The 21,539-nt window shown below is 29.8% G+C and overlaps 4 protein-coding genes and 1 long non-coding RNA gene across 9 annotated transcripts in view; 2 read left to right on the top strand and 3 right to left on the bottom strand.

Moving 5' to 3' along the window:
* Window positions 1-21,539, bottom strand: part of LOC148236158 (uncharacterized) — a 502,848-nt gene that overhangs the window by 262,103 nt on the left and 219,206 nt on the right. The gene's annotated exons all lie outside the window — the stretch shown is intronic.
* LOC148236175 (salivary endonuclease-like) lies at window positions 502-2,527 on the top strand. The gene is made up of 6 exons (XM_088184620.1): window positions 502-682; window positions 747-937; window positions 996-1,290; window positions 1,703-1,953; window positions 2,019-2,174; window positions 2,235-2,527. Exons 1-6 carry the CDS (start codon window positions 598-600, stop codon window positions 2,481-2,483), a joined length of 1,227 nt encoding a protein of 408 aa, XP_088040746.1. The 5' UTR covers window positions 502-597; the 3' UTR covers window positions 2,484-2,527.
* Srx (sulfiredoxin) lies at window positions 3,847-6,610 on the bottom strand. 3 transcript variants are annotated; one of them, XM_088184618.1, is made up of 3 exons: window positions 6,497-6,610; window positions 4,192-4,318; window positions 3,847-4,130 (listed from the first exon to the last, which is right to left on the bottom strand). In XM_088184618.1, the coding sequence occupies exons 2-3, from the start codon at window positions 4,312-4,314 to the stop codon at window positions 3,921-3,923; spliced, it is 333 nt and encodes a 110-aa protein (XP_088040744.1). In that variant the 5' UTR covers window positions 4,315-4,318; window positions 6,497-6,610; the 3' UTR covers window positions 3,847-3,920. The 3 variants fall into 3 exon arrangements, with proteins under 3 accessions (XP_088040744.1, XP_088040743.1, XP_088040745.1); XM_088184617.1 differs by lacking the exon at window positions 6,497-6,610 and adding an exon at window positions 5,023-5,181; XM_088184619.1 differs by lacking the exon at window positions 6,497-6,610 and adding an exon at window positions 4,811-4,915.
* Paics (PAICS bifunctional enzyme) lies at window positions 7,124-11,771 on the bottom strand. The gene is made up of 9 exons (XM_088184616.1): window positions 11,694-11,771; window positions 9,738-9,941; window positions 9,494-9,657; window positions 9,054-9,147; window positions 8,445-8,570; window positions 8,301-8,386; window positions 8,051-8,219; window positions 7,760-7,977; window positions 7,124-7,693 (listed from the first exon to the last, which is right to left on the bottom strand). The coding sequence occupies exons 1-9, from the start codon at window positions 11,701-11,703 to the stop codon at window positions 7,496-7,498; spliced, it is 1,269 nt and encodes a 422-aa protein (XP_088040742.1). The 5' UTR covers window positions 11,704-11,771; the 3' UTR covers window positions 7,124-7,495.
* LOC148236172 (amidophosphoribosyltransferase-like) lies at window positions 11,416-20,099 on the top strand. Of its 3 annotated transcripts, none has more exons than XM_088184610.1 (10): window positions 11,416-11,502; window positions 15,167-15,354; window positions 15,760-15,975; window positions 16,044-16,152; window positions 16,224-16,370; window positions 18,317-18,440; window positions 18,502-18,745; window positions 18,811-19,160; window positions 19,225-19,567; window positions 19,641-20,099. In XM_088184610.1, the coding sequence occupies exons 3-10, from the start codon at window positions 15,771-15,773 to the stop codon at window positions 19,790-19,792; spliced, it is 1,674 nt and encodes a 557-aa protein (XP_088040736.1). In that variant the 5' UTR covers window positions 11,416-11,502; window positions 15,167-15,354; window positions 15,760-15,770; the 3' UTR covers window positions 19,793-20,099. The 3 variants fall into 3 exon arrangements, with proteins under 3 accessions (XP_088040736.1, XP_088040735.1, XP_088040734.1); XM_088184609.1 differs by lacking the exon at window positions 11,416-11,502 and adding an exon at window positions 14,665-14,793 and having other exon boundaries at window positions 15,170-15,354; XM_088184608.1 differs by lacking the exon at window positions 11,416-11,502 and adding an exon at window positions 14,665-14,793.

Below are 21,539 nucleotides of genomic sequence, written 5' to 3'. Positions count from 1 at the left end.
GCAATGTAAGCGCTTATATACGCTTTTACATTATTTTATACATATATAGCTAGATTTATTTCAATAAATTAAAAGCGTGATATGAGTTTAACCTTTTTGTTCTTATTTCCTTTTTAATTTAAAGAGGAAATAAGAACACTAGAGCGATCTTTTGGTTTATAGACAATATTTATTTATTAGTTAAATATTAATTAAAATTTGTAGGATGAGAAATTTATGTTAGTAATTTCATTATTGATTTGGTGTTTCTTTATTTACTAAAAACTACTTTAAACTTATTTATTCGCACTGATTTTTTTATATTGGGTATACTCGAATTGAATCAGATTATCATAATAAATCGAATCCATTATAATAATCTGATATAAAATTTACCTTGATCTAAAATATAATATTAATTACATGATTGATAAATGTAACGGGATAGAACTTTATCAAAATAAAATAATGTGTTTATAGATAAAAAAGAACAATTATACTCGATACAATTATATTTTCAATTCATTAGTTTCACTTCCATCTTGACGTAAAGTAAACTTAATAATATTTTATTTTAACCAGGCTTTATAAATATTTTAGTTATTTCATTTTAAAATTATGTACATTTATATATTAATTTTATTTGGTGCACTCGTGCAAGCACATCCTCAACAATTTCACAACGATTTAATAGTTAATCAAAGTAAGTGTATTAAGTAAATTTATTAGATATATAATTATAACAGTATTTACATTTCTTTTAATAGATAGATGTAGTGTTACAATTTCTTCTTTAACTGAACCTCAGCCTTCGTTGGTAATTAATGGAAAATTGATAGCACCAGTTGGGAATTCAGAATCATTTCAGTTTTCTGTTTCTGACAAAATTATTGCTTCATGTTTTGGGAAAAATAATGGACTGTCTCAGAATTCTACTGATGAACATCCAACAACTGCAGTAAGTTTTAAAAAATCATGTTTGGAATGATAAATTTATTTTTAATGATGTGTTTCAGACTTTGATGTGTAAATCTGATACATTATTTACATCAACTGAATGGTTAAAAGAAACTACACAACTTGGAGAAGTAAAATGTATCTCGCATTCTACTTGGCTGGAAAGAAAAGAAGAAAGCTGCGCTCATGGTCAAGGCTTCAATGTTGCAGTTGGAGTTCAAGCTATGACACCAAAACAAATCGACATATATAAATCATGTTTTGATCAAATTAATGCTGCAGTTTTATACGTTACTTATTCTCAAACACCAGAGAGTATAAAGTCTCAAAAGTCGGATAGACCCGAATTTAAACGTAAGTAACTATTATATTATAATTATAAGTAAATAATAAATATTAATTATATGTAATAAAACCCCGATTATTGGGTATTTGATGAAATGGATTACGCAACGTAATGTTATCAAAATTAATCGAGATATTATTATATGCTGTTTAATGTGATGTTAACATATTGGAATGTTAAAAAAAAACTAAATAATTAAATAATCATTATATTTGCGTCGATGAAATAACAATCGTTGATAAGATAATTTTATTGATCGATGATTACATGGTGTCTATAATTATCGAAAATCAGCATGAATCTTTCTAATTGAAGATTAAATGCATTTATATTATCTTTATTAAATGCTCTTCGGGACGATGAAATATGTTCAATTCCTACATTTTGTAGTTCAAAAAAATGTATTTTATACCATTGCAGAAGGAGAATGGTACCCAAATTTGTCTGTCAACTCTCTTTATACCCAGAAAGTGCAAAAGACCAATGTAGCATTAGTAGTCGGTGATGCGATGGCTGATGTGTACTACAGGGACACATATTTGGCACGTGGACATCTTGCAGCCAAAACAGACTTCGTCTTGTCCACAGAACAACGAGCCACTTTCAGCTATATTAATTGCGTGCCTCAATGGCAGTCTTTCAATGGCGGAAATTGGAATACCTTGGAAGATGTATGTTCATTTTTATCAATGGTACTACATCTTCATAGTTGTTTTATAATTATATTGTATTTTAGAATTTGCGTAAACGGATCAGTGTTGGAAATTTCAGAACTACTATATACACAGGTAGTTGGGGTGTATTACAACTAAAAGATTCTTCAAACAAGCTTCACGATATATATTTAAGTCCTAGGGTTAAGCAATTACCAGCTCCACTTTGGTTATTCAAGGTATGTTTCAAAACCATATACTGTTTTATATTTTAAGTATTATTATATTTGTATTTATAGGTCGTACATGACGCATCGACGAATAAAGCTACTGCTTTCTTGGGTTTGAATAACCCTTTTGTAACACTTCAAGAAGCAAAAGACCTGACTTTCTGTGAAAATAAATGCTTTGGAGATTCTAACTTCAATTGGCTAAATTGGAAAGCTGAAAATACTACCTTAGGTTTCGGTATTTGCTGCGATGTAAACGACTTCCGCAAAGTTGTAAATTATTTACCGGATTTTGAAGTTAATGGATTATTTTATTAAATGTAGAATTTAATTCTATAGTGATAATAAATGCGTGAAATTGATGCAAGATAGTTTCCTGTAACGTAAATACCTTCGAAAAACTAGTTTGCAATTGATTAGTTATGTTTTTATTAGTGTAGTTTATATGTACCGATTTTAATTCATTCAACATTATTTTTCATTTTTTGTTTCAATTGGTGAATCTATCAATGGCATATTGATTTTTTCGATATTATTCGCTATATCTTTCACTACCGCCAAGATTGCTATATCATCCGCGAATATTTCGATTGTAACGTTCTCTATTTGTGGCAAATCATACGTGTATAACAAATAGAGTATCGGCCCTAGGACACTTTCTTGTGGGACTCCAGCTCTTATATCTTTTAATTCAGGCTATTCGTTATTTTGTTCAATTCTGAATAATCTGTTAGAAATGTACGATTCAAGTAATTGTTTATATTGCTTCAGTAGTAAATTAAGCTATTTGTCATAATTTATCAAAAGCTTGAAAAAACGTCAAGAAAATAGCCGAACAAATATCTTTCCAAATCCCAACACCAGAGGCGTTATTGCATATATTTTCTATTTAGTGCTATAATTTGTAGTCCGCTTAAAATAAGACACTCAAATATGATAAAAAAGATTATCAATCTAATTATTAAACATATTTTCAAAAAAAAATGTTTCAGGCTTTGAAGCCAAGTAGGTGTGTTCAGCCAATTAGGCGCTTCGTGTATGTTTATTATTGAACTAAGTAATTCAGTGTACCAAAAAATTTGATAGAATGCAGGTATCGTGTATCAGGATAAATCCTGGCGACATATAATATATCAGGAGTGAGTAGTCCGAATTCTGGTCAGAAGTAGATTGCCCACGAAACGCAAGATTTCCGGCAGCTATGATGAATTCTGTGTATGCTTATTTGGACCAATTATTGCATCTGGTGCGCAAAAATATTTTTTGGTATTCTTAAGGGTGGTCAGCCACAGTGACTTAATGGCCATAAATAATAGTCTCAATGTGGACGGCTTGTATAATATTATTTTGCCGTGAGAGTGGCATTGATATACTTTGAACGCCCAGATAGTTTTTATTTTCATTAAAATGGTAGTGGATGTGTCCTAAAAATGTTTTGAAAGCACTAATGTTAATTTAAATTTCTCCCGGTTTATTTTCTATGAATTATGTATGTTCATTTATTTATTTTATTCTTAGTATAAATTTGCTTTTTACATTGTAATACTATATTTAATTCTCTCTCGTTGTTTTTTTATTAATTTGTGGAAGCGTTAGATAATGCTATCTATTTTTAGGTCATGCTATAAATATCAGGTTGCAAATAAATCATGGAGCATTAGGCGCGATTCTCAATGAAATATTTTGGGAATTAAATACGTATTTTATTTATAGTATAAGTACAAAAATAATGTTTATATAAGATAACCTATCAAATCACTTTAAATTTGGAACGCTGGAACCTAAATATATTTTCAAATCATTAGGAGTCGATTTCACCAGTTTTGCTCTTATTGTGTCCTTCTGAAGTCTTCTATGAGCTTCATAACGATGACAACCTCCAAAACTGTAATAATAATCGCCACCTTGAGATCCAGTTATCCATAATACATCAATTGGGGGTACTGATTGTTCTTGTTGTGGATCCTAATAAAAATAGTATAACATATCAATCATAAACTATTATTTAATTATGTATTGCTAATACCTTCAATGTTTCCATAATTGAGTTCACTTTTTTATCGTCGACTTGCAATGGCAGAGGGCGTATTAATACAGACATGGGCATTTCGTGAACTTCGAGTTGATTCACAGTATGTATGCTGTTCATGTTTCTTAAAAACAATTTGATTATGTATTTATTTATTTATGACGTTATCAATTTAATTGTAATAACATATGTTGCACAACGGTCGCGATTAGCGATTAGATAAAATGCTAAAAATATTTCCTTGGCCTCAAATAGATATAGTAAATGAAAATGTAACATCTCCATAATAGCAAGTATCGTTGATATTGTCTCAAAACTTGCAACTTTATTGTCTCTAAAAGCAACACTGTCAATTGTGTAAAAATATCTTTCCACGTCAGAAAAGAAAGTGTTCGTGGATAAACTGATTAATACTATGTATGTGTAAAGAACAGAAGGTTGAAAAGAACCAGATACATCTAAATCACATGATTACTTCTCATTATCACTGTATAAATTTTAAATTATGAAATTAGACAATTTACATCAATCAGATAAAAATAATAACAAACAATGTACTATGTACTTAAAAATCATCAAGCCAATAAAATTATCACAAAGCAGTCCATTAACTTACTTATAGCTTATAGAAAAACAAAATACCACAAAGGTCGTTATTAAATTTATTCTTAAGATTTTTTTATTATAAAATAATAATAAATTCAAGGTTAATATAATAATAAACAAAACACTTTGTTATTGTATATTTTAACTCAATCGATTGAAACGTGCCTCTAATTTGATTAATATGTACTATGACTACAATTAAAAGTGTGTAAATATACCAACTTGTGTTCGTAAATATGTATGGCAAAACAATATGTCCAATGACCTCGACCGACCCGACCGGCAAGGCAAGCCAACATTGCCTACTGATTTTGCCACTTTCCAACATGCCTTGTAAACACTCCAGTGATAACGAATCATTTTTAACAATCAATTTTAATTATTGATTTTATAAAATATATATTATTTTTAAATATTCGTTATGTACTGCTTAAAACTATGTATGATATTAATTATGTTTATATATTTAGAAATTAATAACATATAGAGATTATAAAAATACTGCCCAATCTGATTTCTGACAAGTTTGCATCCCCAAATATTGATTAAGGTATTGGATAGCTTAGATTAGTTAAAAAGTATCAGATACAAGGTTAATCTATATGTCATACATACGGGAAAAGTAACGGAATTTCATTGATTCAATGTAAGATAAGGGATGACTCATCACTTGAAATTCCAATAAATCGCCGAAACTTAAATTCGCTTGTAAGTCGCTCTTTAGAACTGAAGTAGACTCTCCTCTTGCCCGGTTTAAGCCCCAAAATCCCCGAAAGTGGCATTAAATAGCAGTCCCCCTCCCCAAAGCGCTTGCATCCTCATCGAAGCTCTAAAGACTTCAGCCCATAGAGTTGCATAGCAGCGACTAGGCTCTTCGAGCAGGGACGTAATTTGGAGAGGGGTAGGTGGGAGCACCTCCCCCTCTTGAATGTCATTTAATGAAATACTATGAATTTTAATGAAATCAAAATATTAAAAAAACGAATATTGACTGGTTAACCTTTGCTCCCCTCCCTGACAAAATATGAAATGACGTATCTGATTCTAAACCAGATATTCTCGGGTATCACTTATATAAAATCTAAGTAAAACAATTATAAACTGCTCTAATATGTCTATGAAACTCAATTTGACAGTTATGAAACGTCTATTTTCTGTTCAAACCCAAACCTGACCTAAGCGAATATAATGGTCCATTTGTTTAGTTTAGGTTTGGGTTTTTAACAGCACGGGAAACGAAGTGGGAGTAACAACTGGTGGTTTTTGAGCGTGGCACCGTGCTAACTAGCAATTAACGATACCTTTCTAAAACCATTATCTGCACATATTTACAAAATAAATTAATTATTAAATTTAAGTCCGTAAAAGAAATCATCAAAAATAAATAGTATTGACACGGTCGATAAACTAGGCGTTATGTTCATATGGCGCCGTTGGCGTTTGACAGCGCGGGTTTTTTAAAAGTCATTAAGCACCAAAACATGTAACGTTTTATTAAGTAAATTAAATAAATTACACATATTAGTTTCTTTATCTTGAGTACAATTTTAAAACTGTGTTTGGGCAACTTTTCACCCATCCTGAAATAAAGTTGTGTATTATTGCATATGAAATGTCAATTAGATTTGTGTAATTAAGATTATTTTTCATTACTTTATAAAAATAATGAGCAAAAATTCAATGGCTGAATGAATACCTTAAGTCTTGATAAATATTTTAAGGGTCCGTTAATATTGTAACACTGAGTTGTAGTCTTAGTGCGCAACGGAAAATCGTTCTTAAAAAACTGTGCTACCAGCAGTCGGCCAACTGCATTATGTTAATTAAAATAATGTAAACATTTATGTAAAACTATTTTTGAATGTTTAATATAGAAGTAGCGACCCCGGATATCCTAACAAAACAATCGTGACTTTAAGATAGTATAAATTAGATACTTAGGTTTATTTTGTATATACATTTATCATATAACATTAACAAAATTATATCAAAATTTAGTTTTAAAAACGGGACATGCACATTTTTTCACTCTAACTATTACTCTAATCAACAATCCGAACATTGAGTAAATAAATTAATTCGGAAGTGCAACAGCGTTGCATTCTTTGCATTTATTTTTAAATATTAAGTTGCAAAACTTGTTAAGTAGGTTATTTACAACATTGGTTGAATATACGAAATAAAATTCGTAGGCACTCTTATCTTAGGAAAACATATTAGAAATGGAAATTCTTATGTGGCTTTTTTAAATGAATACTTCACATACGAGTAATAACCTAATATACAATAAGACAAATTTCCATTCTTTGAAAAAATAAAGTAGTTGTTTTTATAATGTTTATTTAATTAAAAGCATAAGTTTTACATATTGTGTTTCAAGAAGCAGTGAAATTAAACAAATAAACTTAAGATTCAAAAGCACATGTAAGTATAATAGTCACATTACTATATTAATAACTATTAAAAAATAACAAAATAGCATAATATAATGTACATACATACATATGTATGTACTGATAATATATAAACGTAAAAAAATGTTGTTTTCAATTCGGAATATTTGAGAGATTATCCTTATAAATCCACAAAGGAATGTGTGAAAAGAAGTAGTACAAAATAGATATAATAGTATTTAGATCAATTAAACTTAGTATAATCTCCATTATAAATGGTAGAAATATTTATATACATATTTTTAAATGCACATTTGTCTCATTTCAGAATCGGCTTTTTTCAGAGAGTAAATAGTGTTGATTTGTTTAACGCGCAATCTTCCCCATACTAAATAATCTTGCTGGCCGATGATTTGGGCGGCGGCCAAAGCAGCGGCTTCAGGATACAATACTGTGGTACAGCCAACTCCGGAAGGCAATGAAAGACTCGACCAAACATCCTAATTAAGCACCAAATATTAAATACTCCGTGGAAATGTATTTTATTAAAAATATATATACTTAACCTGAGTAGTCGAAGTTGATGGAGGAGGACAGTTTATAACTGGGCAAGTTGCATTGGCGCCACACACGGGGCCCAAACCGTTTGATCTTCCAGCGACAGCTATGATAACCAAAGATCCTGGTTGAGCTTCCAGTTCTTTGATAGCCGTCAACGTATCTTCGGTTCCTTTATGTGCTGATGTTACACGCAGCTCTACATTGAGTCCATAATCTATACAATCTGTAATATACGATCATAAATTATTATATTTATGTAACAACCAAAACATATAACGGTAAATAATGCAACGTACATTTAGCAATTTTCTGACAATGTTCTTTATCAGAAGGTGAACCCATCATAATTGCAATAAGATGAGGGACAACAGGTTTCAAATGGTCCAGTTGTTCTTCGACCCATTTAAAGTTTCTTTTCACCGTATCTAAATCACTGGATGTTACAGTTGTTAAATTTCTATAAACCTAAAGAGATTATGTAATTGAATATTATTTGAGATTAAAATACTATATATTTTATGAAAATATTGTTTTATTAATAAACACCTGCTTATCCACCATCAAGCGTTTATCGCCAGATGGCCACAACCTCCAAGAATCAGAATCAATGACATCAGCCACCAAAATATTTCCTGAAAATGATTTAGTATATTTCTTGTTTTTAGACGGTACACTTTAAATTTATTATACCATTTTTATCCACGCCAAATTCAATCTTCATGTCAATTAAAGCACAATTTCTAAGTCCCCATGCTTTTTCTAAGACTTCAAATACGAGAATGGTTGTGCGTCTCATCATATCTACTTCATCTTGACCTATAAAACATAATTATAATATCAAATTTTATATACATATGTATGTATTATTTTACAAGTAATGCATATGTTAAAAGATCAACAGAAAGTAAATAAAAGTAATATGAATTAAATGAGTGTTCAATCGATTATGTTGCGTGACAATAATATTACTATAAAAAATAATTGTAATATCAAACCTTACATATGTATTATTATATAAGTAATTCATATGTTAAAAGAACAAAAGAGAGAACATAAAATTTATATGAATTAAGTGAGTGTTCAACCGTTTACGATGTGTGAGGATAATATTGTTGTATTTTATTAAAGCATTTTGTGATATTGTGTATTACATCAATTTTAGATTTACATGTGTATGTATGTATTTACTTAATAATAATTTTAGCTAAATCATTTATAATATATGTATATACATATATATTATTTACTCGCCATTAACTTTAGAGATGTGTTTTTTTATTATTAATTAATGACAATTACCAATGGTGTATCCATTAAATGTGAACTTAGCAGAGATTATCTGTTCAGCAGACCATTGAGGATCATGATTTGCATCATCTTTGAAAAATGTTTCCTAAAATGATCATATTTACTTATTATATATAATTTTGTATGATTAAGTATTAGGTTAGTTATTAATTGTTAGTTACTTCATAATATATTATACTTTTAAAATAAGTATAAAACAATTTAAAATGTTATTATATTCTGAAAATATACTAAAATTATATAAAATATTCGACCAGACTTCTTCTTTTTTATATTACGTCAGAATGACAGATTAAATACATTTATACATATTTTTTAAGTTTTCTATGATATTCTTTGACGTAAACACTGCAATAAGTTGTAAAAAAATCAAAGATATTTGATAGCCAAGAAAAATAATATTTTTCATGGATAGTTTCAGATTTATATACCTGTTTAGGCGGATAAAACTTATAGCCTTCAGGTACTCCGGGATTCCTCTTCAAAAATGATCCAGTTGCCAATCTTCTCGTCACCCATTCAATGGGAACCATCTGACATTTTTTAGATACAAAAGAAGTATCATCCATCATAGAAATGAATGCCGTATTAATACCTGTGGATATAAATTAATTAAAAACTACTTCAATAAGTATATATATATATATATATATATACACAGATGAAATTACTAACCAGCCAAATTGAGGATATCGAAGACTTTAGCATTTGTACGATTCGATATGACGGCTTTTCCTTCCAAATCGTGAGCTTTGACTCCGTCTCCTGCCGTAATTCTATCCTTGCTGACCAGCATACAAATATCGGCATTCTCTTTGATGTTGAATACTTTCTTAGTCTTTCCCTCGATAATGAGGTCGCCCAAAGTGTATTTCTTGTCTGATGAAATAAACATTCTTTGCTGGGGATCATTTTTAATTGGTATACTTACATATATATTCATAAAACACTTGATAAAACAATAATTGACCTTTTGATGACTCTTTGTGTATGTGAGAAAACAAAATATATTGATAATAAAAAATGTAATCTAAGAATTTCTCATAAGGGTCATAAAAACAAATAATCAAATTGCACGTCACACGGGAAGGAAAATATTTTTGTTTTGCATGTTCATATCAATTTTGGGTGGCGTTTGTTCTTGATAATAGCGTTTAGCAATACAAATGTGAATTTTAAAATAAATATTTAAGAAAAGATCAGTATTAATAGCTATGAGATGTACATATGTATAAGAAATGTTCTAGTAATTAACAATTTATGATTTCATTATATTTTTATTTTAATCATAAGTTTGGTTAAGAGTGTTCAATGGATGGTTTTTAAAGTACGGAGCTACACACTTTGAACATATTAAACATGTTATTGCTAAAATTAGTTATAAAACCTAATAAATAAGACTTTCATAGATTTAACAAGTGAAGAATGTGTTAACTATACTTTTCTATATGAGCTAAATACATCATTATGACAAGAATATGTTAACTACATAGTTAATATAAATATGTTTGTAGGTTCACACGTGTTTCATATTATTATTTGAAATTACTCGATGAATTTGTGGACATTTAAACATATTTTACTGATTTTTTTTATAAAATAACAATATTTGAGGTTATGACATGTATTTCTCAGATAAAAATATTTTCAGTGAGATATGATCTTTTGAACAATTCAATGAATTGTTCAAATTGCCTTAGACAGAGCTTAACATATTGTAGAATAATTTAGTTGTAGATTTCTTATAAGAAAAAGTAAATTAAAGATGAAAATATAGAAATATTTTATTTATCATAAAAATACCACAAATCTTTAGTTATTTTCGTTATAAACTACAAAAACTAGAAATATTCATGCTAGATAACATTTTTGTGCTTTGGGGTATTCCATAATTATTTATTTATTGTAATTTTATGTTGCAATATGACAAGTGTTAGCATAATGCATTACAACTAGGTAAACACGATCAACAACTACTAAGTTAATAGTGAGACATTAGAGTGTAACTCAGTGGAATATATTTAATTAATTATAAGCTATTTATAATGACTTGGCTCGATTTGTTTTTAATTATTCATGACGATAATCATGTGTGAGATTGGGAAAATCTAGGAAAACATAATTTGAAAAAAATAAAAATCACTAGTTACGATCGCCAAGACACCATATAAATTGAAAACCACTATGTTCTATAACGGATTCAATCTGAGGTATTTCTATACAAATAAACAAGATGTACAAGGAATTTGTTTTTTTATTTTTAAATTAATAGTATAGTATATAATGTAAGTACAATGATTACGTTATATATATTAGTATAACGTATTTTGTAGTAATACCTAGCTATATAAATATTGCACAATGGCAACACCACATAACTACATCCAATAAGACTTTGAATAACATTTTTTGAACTACGGCGACTGACGTCACACATCCGGTTAGTAAAATTGAACATGTTTTTAATTTATATTTAATTAGTTCTTAAATTTGAAATAATTTAAATCGAACTAGTAATTGCGCGAAAGACGTCCGAGTGATTTATGATGTTTCTTTCAAATCTACTTTTGTTTTTACCGTTTGTTCGTCGATTAGCGATAAAAAGAAGTGAAAAGTATATTGGATTCTTACCAGAAGTCATGATGGAACAGAGATCAGGACACGAACACCGAAACACTGCCGCTGGGAACACGAAACGCTCTTAAGTGTGATTTTATAACCTCGTGTGGCCCCCCTTCTACCCCGCAATTTTAACGAAAACACGTGGTTCTTTGTCGCTGCCATGCGAACGCGAACGAAATAAATTGAGATAAGCGGGTTTTATTATTTCAAATAATGATTCTCAAACTGTTTTTCTTTAAATAATAAATAATAATAATAAAAAATCATACGTATTTGACGGATAAAGTGACAAACTAAAAAAAATAAATATCCTTACTCAAGTTCAATACGTTAACTAAAAAATCAAATATTCAATTTTTTACGTTGAAATTTTATTTTATTATAATAGCACATTAAACTCAAAAGTTTAACAATTCAAGTGTTTACGTAAATTAGTTTAAATAACATATTTTGAACATATTTTTTGTCCAGAATATTTCATGTTCAAAAAATTAGTGTACGCAAAAATGTTGTCGGGAAAATTTCCTGTCTAAATTTCCAAATTTTTTGAAAATAATACGGTACATTTTAAAGAACTTTGATTTGGTCGTTGAACTTAGTTTTGACGAACTGGTTCTGTCAGCTGTCCGAGTTCTGGCAGTATTCATCAGCTGTTAGCGTGTAGTTCCTTTCGAGATGTTTCAGAATATTACCATGTTCATACTTCGCCAAACAAAACGTATTGTATTGCGAGGATGAAAATCCATTTGACGCGCGGATTTAAATTATGATCATTGTTTACTTATTTATCATTGTTTTATGCTCACACAAATGTATCATTGTTCATTTTCTGTTACGATTTTTCTGAGCTTATGAGATTCGCAAACTAAACTTCTGGAATTTTCATTAAGCACTAGCTAATTTCAGTGAAAAGTAACGAATGTCCTTTTGGAGAATTAAAATTCTTACGCGCTGTGCGGCTTGAATCATATTACGTATAGTGATTAAACCATTCCTGAGCTAGTTTCTTAGCTTTTGTAAAAACAAAGCCATGTCTGTATACAACACTGATGATATGAGTAGCTTATGTAATATTTCAACCACGATTAAAATTGTAGATACTTGTAGATGTCCCTAATGAATATGAATTTTAGAGTAAAACGTTAGTAAATAAACGTGTAACTAATTATAAACAACAATAAAAAAAAGAATCAATGGTTTTTGGAGATCCTCAAAAATATATATGTCTCTACAATAACAGAATAAAACATGTTTGGTAAATGAAACTATTTTAACTATAATATTTTAACCATTTTATTTTTTACAAACTATTTTAACCATTTTTTTACAAACTATCTTAATTTACAAACTATTTTTTTTACATAATAATTTTTTAAATTAATTAACATTTTTTTTTAATTATTTAACATTTTTTTACAAACTATTTTAATCTATATGTCACTAAAATAATAGAATAAAAAATGTGTGATAAATGAAACTATTTTAACCATTTTATTTATTTTTACAAATTATTTTAACCATTCCTTAACTATGATGTAAAAAAAATATCCAAGCTAAAATAACTAATAAATAAAAATATTTATTTTTAGAACGTTTAAAAGTAGCATTTACATACATTTATAAATGCTGACTTTATTTTCTACTCCATCATTTACGATTCACTAAAACTTTATTTATGTCAAATGGTTTTTATTATTAGTTGATACTTTGGACTATTTGAGAGTATGGTAGAGGAATATAATACCTTATATTAAACCCAACTTGGTTTATTTGATATAATATGTTTTCTTCTTTTTGAAGGATATGAGAAGTAAAAAGAGAAAGAAGTAGCTGGTATTTCAAAAAAAATAATTATGTAAATTATTAAATTTTTCGTAAAATTTACGTCGGGTTAAAAAGAGATAAGGGCGTGCGTTAAATGCGTTCCGCGCGCCCATATCCTTTTTTAGAGCTTTCCTGAAGTCAAGTTGGTTTTGATTAATTCGTGTAGGTTAGGTTTGCGGTTGAATAGCAAATGGATGTTTCACAACTGTTAAATTGAGTTTCATAGATATTTTATAGCAGTGAAAATGTATTCCGATATTTTTTCTATTGGTGAAAATATATTTTTAAAATATTTTCGGAAAAAATATTCAAGACTGTTTTATTTTGATTTTCTTTGAAGGATAACCCGAAAATTTATGACCTTAAATTAGGGACGTCGTTTTAGCTTTTTCCAGGAGGGGGGGGGGGTAAAACTCAATTACACAAATAATCTTTGTTGATCTTTCGAACACATCACTCGGCGTTCATGTCTGCGTCAATAATATTATTTACTTTTAAAAAATCACTAAGTAATCGTTAAATAATTTCACGTGGGAGACATTTTTCTCGTAATTATTAATACCGCGAGGGCGTCTCCGTTAATTGGTTGCCTCCAAAATCGGCCGCTCGCGTGTGACGCACTTTAGAGGTGTAAATTTGTATGACCGGCTTTCTAAAACTTTCTCAAGCGACGTCAACTACAAAACACTGCTTAACTAGAAATTTACTATAATTTTAATTGTTTTATTGGACTATTGCTATTAATCATTATTGTGGATTTGCAACTTGGGAACTTGTTTATTTTTAATTTTAAGAAAAGACATAGTAGATTAAATAAAAAGTGATACAATTGCGACAATTTCTTTTGTCATACTTTAATCAACTGACATTTTTAATAAAGAAAAATATTTCCGACAAATCAGGTAGATTTATGTATTATACAATTTAATGAATAAATACAAACAGACTAAAAAATATTGTAGTGAAAAAAGTCGTATAATTAATATTGAAATAAAATAAAAATAAAGTGATTTCATACTACCCCTTTAATGGAAATGTGAAGTCGCAGTCCACACTTTGGACATCGCTCGTATAAATAATTAAATGGCAAGCGACTGCGAACGTGCACACAATAAGCCAGACGCCTTATGCCATTAGCTACACTCTAGAATACCGCGAGTGTTTGTCGGCTCTTTGGCGGGTAAACGTCAAACTCTTTACGCAAATTTAAATTTTGCGCCAACTTTAGTTTTGGCCATAACGCAGCACTGTCGGCAAAATCAAATAAGTTTCAAATATAACGCATGTAAGTGAACGCAGTAATTAACCTTTCTTAAATACCCTCAAGCTTACTTTTATATTTTTGCCCATTGCAATATCTATTGACGGAGAAACGCAAATGTCATTTAATATAATATAATACAACTGTAAAAAATATATCAAAAGGGTCTAAGTTTAAAAATGCCTGATAAAAGATATATTAAATAAATAATATTCAGCTTTTTATAAAGCTGAAGCTACGTCACTGTTTATTCAATATTTCGCACGTCGCGAACTATTACTTCCTTGAATCAATGAAATTATAGATCATGGTCAAAAATGTTACACGAAACTATTTGTTTTACGACTCGATTATTTTGTATTTAATGGATACTTTTATTTTCTCTATTTACTTTTAGCAGACTGGTGAGATTTTCGAGACGCTCGAGGCCAATAGCCGGTAGATTGAGACCCTTTCGCAAAAAACTCGTCAAATATAGTATATACTATAATATCTGAATGCATCGCCTGTGATGATACTAATTTTATCGCTTCGTTTGAAGATTAGTAAAGGAAAACGACATTCGAGTTAAAAATAAAATATAAGGTATTAGAAAATTATAATTATTTATTTTTAATTCATTTTGTGTTTTTATTTAGCTTTTGCTTCCATCGCTTATAATCGCTAGTTGATTATAATACACAAACAATTGTAGATGTTATTGCTCCAGTTGTTATTCAGAACAAATACGTAAATAATATATTGGAAACGCATGAGAATAATCTTCTTTTTGTTTGTTCGTTGCATAATATTTTGCAGCTATTAGATAAGAACCTTTATCGAAAACGTTTCAAAATATGTTTTTGTAATAGTTTAAAAGATGCAAATGACGTAAATCATTTTATATACAATTTTCATTTAATAGTCTATAACTTCCATTGTTGTAATATAATTTTCAATTTCGATATCAACGGCCGATAATATTTTGCATCATCATGTTCTTTCTTTCAGTATAATCAACGATGGATCTAATTACCGGAACCGATAAAGAACCCGATCTGATAAACTCTGCAATTTCAAAAATTAATATTGAGGAATCTCACCAACAGACCAGCAGCATAATCAAAAGTCTGTATTCGCACAAAAATAACGACGTTAAGTGTAAAAAGAGACCGGCGTTAGCATTAATTCATAAAAAATCACTGATTAACGATGTAGAAACAACGGGTAACCCATATTTAAAATTTTATTTATGTAAATATCAACATATAATAATAAAAAGAAACCTGTATTAGGTTTAACGCACGAATGTGGAGTATTTGGAGCTATCGGTGCAGGAGAATGGCCTACGCAGATTGATATCTCACAAATGATTTGTCTTGGACTCGTTGCCTTGCAACATAGGTTTTTAATTTATTAATTATTATTTTTTTAATTAATACAACTATTGCTTTTATTTCATTTTTATATTACAGAGGTCAAGAATCAGCAGGTATCGTTACATCGGAAGGAACGTGTAATCGATCATTTCATATTCATAAAGGAATGGGATTGATTAGTAATATATTCAACGATGAGGCTATAAGAAAATTAAAAGGAAATCTTGGCATCGGTCATACACGGTAATACTAAAATATTTTATATCAACAAAATTTGTTGTTGAACTTTTTCATGGGGGCCAAATATATAGTTTATGGCAATGTATTTTGCTGTGAATATGTGATGATGTGAAAAATATTATTGTACTGAAAAAATGAGGTAAAGTTCTACATAATACATGCGCTTCTTAAATTAAAGAAATAGTTAAAAATGCCTTTAGCCCTTTGAGCGGTATCGCCATACATGTACGGTCGTCGATCTTTCCCTGTTTTAAGGTACCCGGGATAGTTATATAGATATACATATGTATATAACTAAAGAAATAATTAATAAAAAACTTTATATTTATATAATATTTTTTTAATTTGATTTAATGTAAATGATTTTTATAAAAAATAATAGCAATAAATTAAAGAATACGAAATAAATGAACAGAAGAAAAAAATATTTTACAATAATTTTATAAAAAATATAGAGAGCCTTTGATATAAAAAAATCCACAAAAGCCGACTAATTTATAAAAAAATATATAAAATAAATTAACGAAATTTAATAGTATAGAAGTTTGCAAATAAATTATTAAAACATACAAACACAAAAAAATAGTAAAACAAATCAAAGCAATAAAACTTTAACTCACTACATTACCACTTATTATTGAACAAACTCATTTCATGATGGTTATGCTGTTTTAAATTAACTACAGTTTTTTTGTTAAAAATTGAAAGAAATGTGTATATCAAAGATGAAAATACCTAAAATAACTTTGTATTAGATTTATGTCAGTTAACATGTTCTTACTTTAGGGTAATAATATGTATGTCTCTATATGTTAACTCATCATACAATATAGTAACTCCTTAGGGTTCTGCTTAAAACAGAAGTACACTTCAATCTTCTATTGGGCATCTTATCCTCTCTCCCAATATAAGTGTGTGTTATAATTGAATGCCAACTGTACAAGAAATTGCTCAGTTGCATTCTAGGACACTGAAAAAGATATATTTCTCAGTGTAGTTGAAAATAAGATTTTCAAGAAAGTCGGATAAAACTTGAAATAAATTGCCTCCTATTTTTTTTACCATATTAAAAGTATAATTAAAACAGAGGTACTTATAATTTTCTATTAGTCATTCTTTCCTCTCTCCCATTATAAATGTGGGTTATATTGAATACAAACCAGTGGTATAATGGGGGCCGGAACACGCCAAAATGTTGTTCTGGTATGATTTGTTGAAAAATCTGTTATTTTATATTTAGCCCAATTGAATAGCCACCGACAATACATTTTTAAACAGCACACTCCCAACACAACTACCGTCAATCGAACAAAATAACTAATTGTCTCCGACTTCACATAAACTGAAATCTCATTGATTAGTCTAAAGGGCAGTAGCGTTCTAGTAGTTATTTTTTAGAACTATACCACTGATACCATCTATTCGATAAATTACTCTGTTGCACTCGAGGACACTAAAGAAAATAAATTTTGCAAATGTCTAAACATCTCGAAACTATGTTTATGTCAGCTAACAATTTCCCGCCTTGGGATCTTAATTTACATACATTGTCTTTATGGAGAACTCTTGAAAGTAATAAATTATTTTACAGTCTTAAAAGAAAGTTGAATAAAAATAAAAATAAAATAAATTGCATCGTCTTTACTAATAAAATCCAAATATAATTTAAAATGAGGATTAGCTCGCACGGTTTGTGTATCTTAAAAGTTTTAAATTCTTCTTTAAATTTGTCTCAGAGTATATGAACGACGCCAACTTGGTGTTGGTATTTTTGCTATTCAAATTACACTTTCATAAATTATAAAAAATGTAGTCTTTCAACTATTTTAGGAAGTGGGTTCATAAAATCAGTTATCTCCCAAGATCATTTAAATTTCCCAATTCCATTAATTTTTAATATACTATGGAACTTTACTTTTTCTTACTACTAAACTTTTTCCATGTTTTAGATATTCTACATCTGCTGCATCAGAAGAAGTAAATTGTCAGCCATTTGTCGTCCATACAGCACATGGTGTTTTAGCTTTAGCTCATAATGGACAGCTCGTCAATTGTGATAGTTTACGTAAAATGGTTGGTATAGAAATGTTTTTGTGTTTATTTTAGTGTTATATGAATTAATGTTTAATTGTAGGTATTGGCGCGTGGCGTTGGATTATCGACGCACTCCGATTCAGAATTGATTACACAAGCTCTTTGCGTGAGTCCTGCCGAAGAAGAAGGAGCTGACGGACCAAATTGGCCTGCGAGAATCCGAAATCTAATGCACTTAGCGCCTCTATCTTATTCCTTAGTCATTATGTTGAAAGACAGAATATATTGTGTTAGAGATCCATATGGCAACAGACCGTTGTGCTTGGGAAGAATTTTGTCAATAGGTTTGTAACATATTTTAGTGACTGTATTAGTAAGTATTTTATATTGACCCATGAATGTAATATAGGCAATCAAAAAACCACTGAAGGATGGGTCGTATCTTCTGAATCTTGTGGTTTTCTTTCAATCGGAGCGAGATACGATCGTGAAATTTTACCAGGGGAAATAGTCGAGTTAACGAGAGACGGTCCTCGATCCGTTGACAGATTGCACCCGCCTCCTAATAAACATCACGCATTTTGTATATTCGAATATGTATATTTTGCAAGAAGTGATAGTATATTCGAGGGGCAAATGGTTTATTCAGTGCGAATGCAATGCGGTAGGGAACTCGCTAGAGAAGCGCCTATAGACGCTGATATTGTTAGTTCAGTTCCTGAATCGGGGACAGCTGCTGCGCACGGATATGCCAGACAGGTATTGCACTATACAACATTATGTATTTTAAATAAAATAAGATTAATAATCGTCTTTTTTTTAGTCCGGAATACCTTTCATGGAAGTATTGTGTAAAAATCGTTACGTGGGACGCACGTTCATTCAACCCTCTACTAGATTACGTCAGCTCGGAGTAGCCAAGAAGTTCGGTGCTTTATCGGCAAACGTTTTTGGAGAGCGAGTTGTATTAATCGACGATTCTATCGTACGCGGAAATACCATTGGACCAATTATAAAATTGCTACGGGACGCCGGTGCAAAAGAGGTGCACGTTCGTATTGCAAGTCCGCCTCTGCAATACCCTTGCTATATGGGTATAAACATTCCTACTCGCGAAGAGCTCATCGCTAATAAAATGAGTCCAGCTAAACTAGCAAAACATGTTGGTTAGTCACAAATAATGACAAAGTATTAAAGGAATAATTCAAAATCATATTTAATTTGTGTTTAAAATTATAGGAGCTGATAGCTTAAAGTATTTAAGCGTGGAGGGGCTCGTTCACGCTGTGAGATATAAAATGGTTGCTCCTGGTGGGGGACCTGGTGGTCATTGTACTGCTTGCCTCACAGGAGAATACCCTGGCGGTCTTCCAGATAATTTAGATTGGTGAATAAGGGGCATGTGATAGATACGTTTTTTTTTTTGTTTCACAATTTCTATGATTTCTTTTTTAACGATTGTATTGACTTATATACATATTCTTATAATAAAATGATGAAATCTCACTGTTAATTTTTAATGATTGATTTAGTCATTATATTATGTGTTAAAACTAAATTAATAAATTACTTACGGTAATGTGTTATTATTAAACAAACATCTAACATTCTATAATATGGAAGATTTTTTATGTCAAGTTTTGTATAATATAAAATTCCAATGTGCTTTAATAAATAATAAAGTTTATTTAGAAAATATAATTATTTAGTTTTTAATATTTATTTATTTAAAAACATGTGTAGATCATAATGGCTTCTCGCTAATGCACATTACATAAAAAAATGTTTACAATTTTTACAATAATAATTTTATTAAATACCACAATGGGTCCGCAAACTGAAATTCCTGGACAAGAACAAATCAATACGATATTCTCTCATATCATGTGTGACTAGACGTTAAGTAGATTGCCTTATTAGGTTGCATGTAATAGGTTCAAATTGAAATGTACAATTTTTTCCACTTCATACGTTTGGAAAATCGCAATTGTTCATTTAATAGCCATTATTAACCTCAATATTTATACATAATACAATCTTAGATAGCCGAAAGAAATTAAAATATGTGATAATAATTAACTACTATCTCTCAAACAATAAAGAAAATTAAAAAAATAGTGAACCTACGTGAGATTCGAACCCTTGATCTTGAATTACCAAGCTATGAAAAATATCAAGAAATAATTCGTTGGCAATGTTAGCTAGCAACGAGGAAAATATCAGCAAATAAAGCAATTATTATTAAATTTTCTCGGACTTGTATTTTTTCAGAAGCACGTTTGATAATTAGGTTAGTAATAAATTAATTGATTATGTAATTTCATTCTCTGTTGTTTTTTTATTATTTTTATAATATGCAGTGTGGTTTTGAATATTACTTAAATAACAATTATCTTTCGCAAATAATTTTAAAATGTATCTTAATTCAAATTAACTATAAGCATTTTAAAATGTATAGTAAATCAAAATAACTACATAGTGGTTGTTTGTTGTAATATAATTATTTATTAAATTTACGCATCAACGCTAAAAAACAGCAGTGAAAACAACTGTACGCTAACCACGCAACAAAGAATATAATAGTAGCACACCAAAGTGTGCATAGAAGAGCAATGAGGTGCAGAGAGTAAAATATATGGTTATCATCGAGTCGCTCTTTTATAAGGGATACTAAAAAAATATTTTTGAACCCTTTACTTTGATAACATTGTATTGTGAGGGTTCTTCTTGAAACACGCGCACTTGATTTCCGTAACCACGACATAATAAGGATGAACGTGACAAAAGACTGTAAAAGAATGGACTACAACAAAAGCTCTCGTTACGTCCACAAAAAAAGGGCAACATAAATAACACGCGTAATTACTCTCCGATGCACAGAAAGAATATTTATTTGTTGCGTAATGGGCACAGAAAGAATATGTCACCGGACGACAAAAAGCACAGTAAACCCACAATATTCCCGTTGCACCATTCGACCTCCGGGAGCAAACGTCACTTTCTAGAGGCGTGGACATGTTTTGTTGTTCGAAGAAACGAGTGCAACGATTGACTAGATGGTCGCTGCATGGTTGTGATTCGTCAGCTAGCTTTGCAAACCTTGATACTTGAAGCTGGTCTCTAATGAGAAGAGGGCAG

The sequence above is a fragment of the Plectrocnemia conspersa genome, unplaced genomic scaffold (assembly GCF_051122295.1).
Source record: "Plectrocnemia conspersa isolate PC_06_02 unplaced genomic scaffold, ASM5112229v1 ptg000004l, whole genome shotgun sequence".
NCBI classification, from domain to species: Eukaryota; Metazoa; Arthropoda; class Insecta; order Trichoptera; family Polycentropodidae; genus Plectrocnemia; species Plectrocnemia conspersa.
Note: the sequence above shows the minus strand (reverse complement) of the source record. Positions and strands in the feature narration are given on the sequence as shown.

What these genes read in the sequence shown, in the direction of transcription:
- Paics (XM_088184616.1), bottom strand. An exon ending in TTGTCAGAAAATTGCTAAAT is followed by an intron (nt 7,978 to 8,050) that starts GTACGTTGCATT and finishes CGTATATTACAG; the next exon opens with ATTGTATAGATTATGGACTC. An exon ending in CATCAACTTCGACTACTCAG is followed by an intron (nt 7,694 to 7,759) that starts GTTAAGTATATA and finishes GTGCTTAATTAG; the next exon opens with GATGTTTGGTCGAGTCTTTC.
- LOC148236175 (XM_088184620.1), top strand. Translation starts at nt 598, where the DNA reads ATGTACATTTATATATTAATTTTATTTGGTGCACTCGTGCAAGCACAT. An exon ending in CGATTTAATAGTTAATCAAA is followed by an intron (nt 683 to 746) that starts GTAAGTGTATTA and finishes TTCTTTTAATAG; the next exon opens with ATAGATGTAGTGTTACAATT. An exon ending in GGATAGACCCGAATTTAAAC is followed by an intron (nt 1,291 to 1,702) that starts GTAAGTAACTAT and finishes ATACCATTGCAG; the next exon opens with AAGGAGAATGGTACCCAAAT.
- LOC148236172 (XM_088184610.1), top strand. Translation starts at nt 15,771, where the DNA reads ATGGATCTAATTACCGGAACCGATAAAGAACCCGATCTGATAAACTCT. An exon ending in CTTGGCATCGGTCATACACG is followed by an intron (nt 16,371 to 18,316) that starts GTAATACTAAAA and finishes TCCATGTTTTAG; the next exon opens with ATATTCTACATCTGCTGCAT. An exon ending in GTGATAGTTTACGTAAAATG is followed by an intron (nt 18,441 to 18,501) that starts GTTGGTATAGAA and finishes GTTTAATTGTAG; the next exon opens with GTATTGGCGCGTGGCGTTGG.
- Srx (XM_088184617.1), bottom strand. Translation starts at nt 5,099, where the DNA reads ATGTTGGCTTGCCTTGCCGGTCGGGTCGGTCGAGGTCATTGGACATAT. An exon ending in ATACATATTTACGAACACAA is followed by an intron (nt 4,319 to 5,022) that starts GTTGGTATATTT and finishes ATTGTTTTTAAG; the next exon opens with AAACATGAACAGCATACATA. An exon ending in CAATTATGGAAACATTGAAG is followed by an intron (nt 4,131 to 4,191) that starts GTATTAGCAATA and finishes TATTTTTATTAG; the next exon opens with GATCCACAACAAGAACAATC.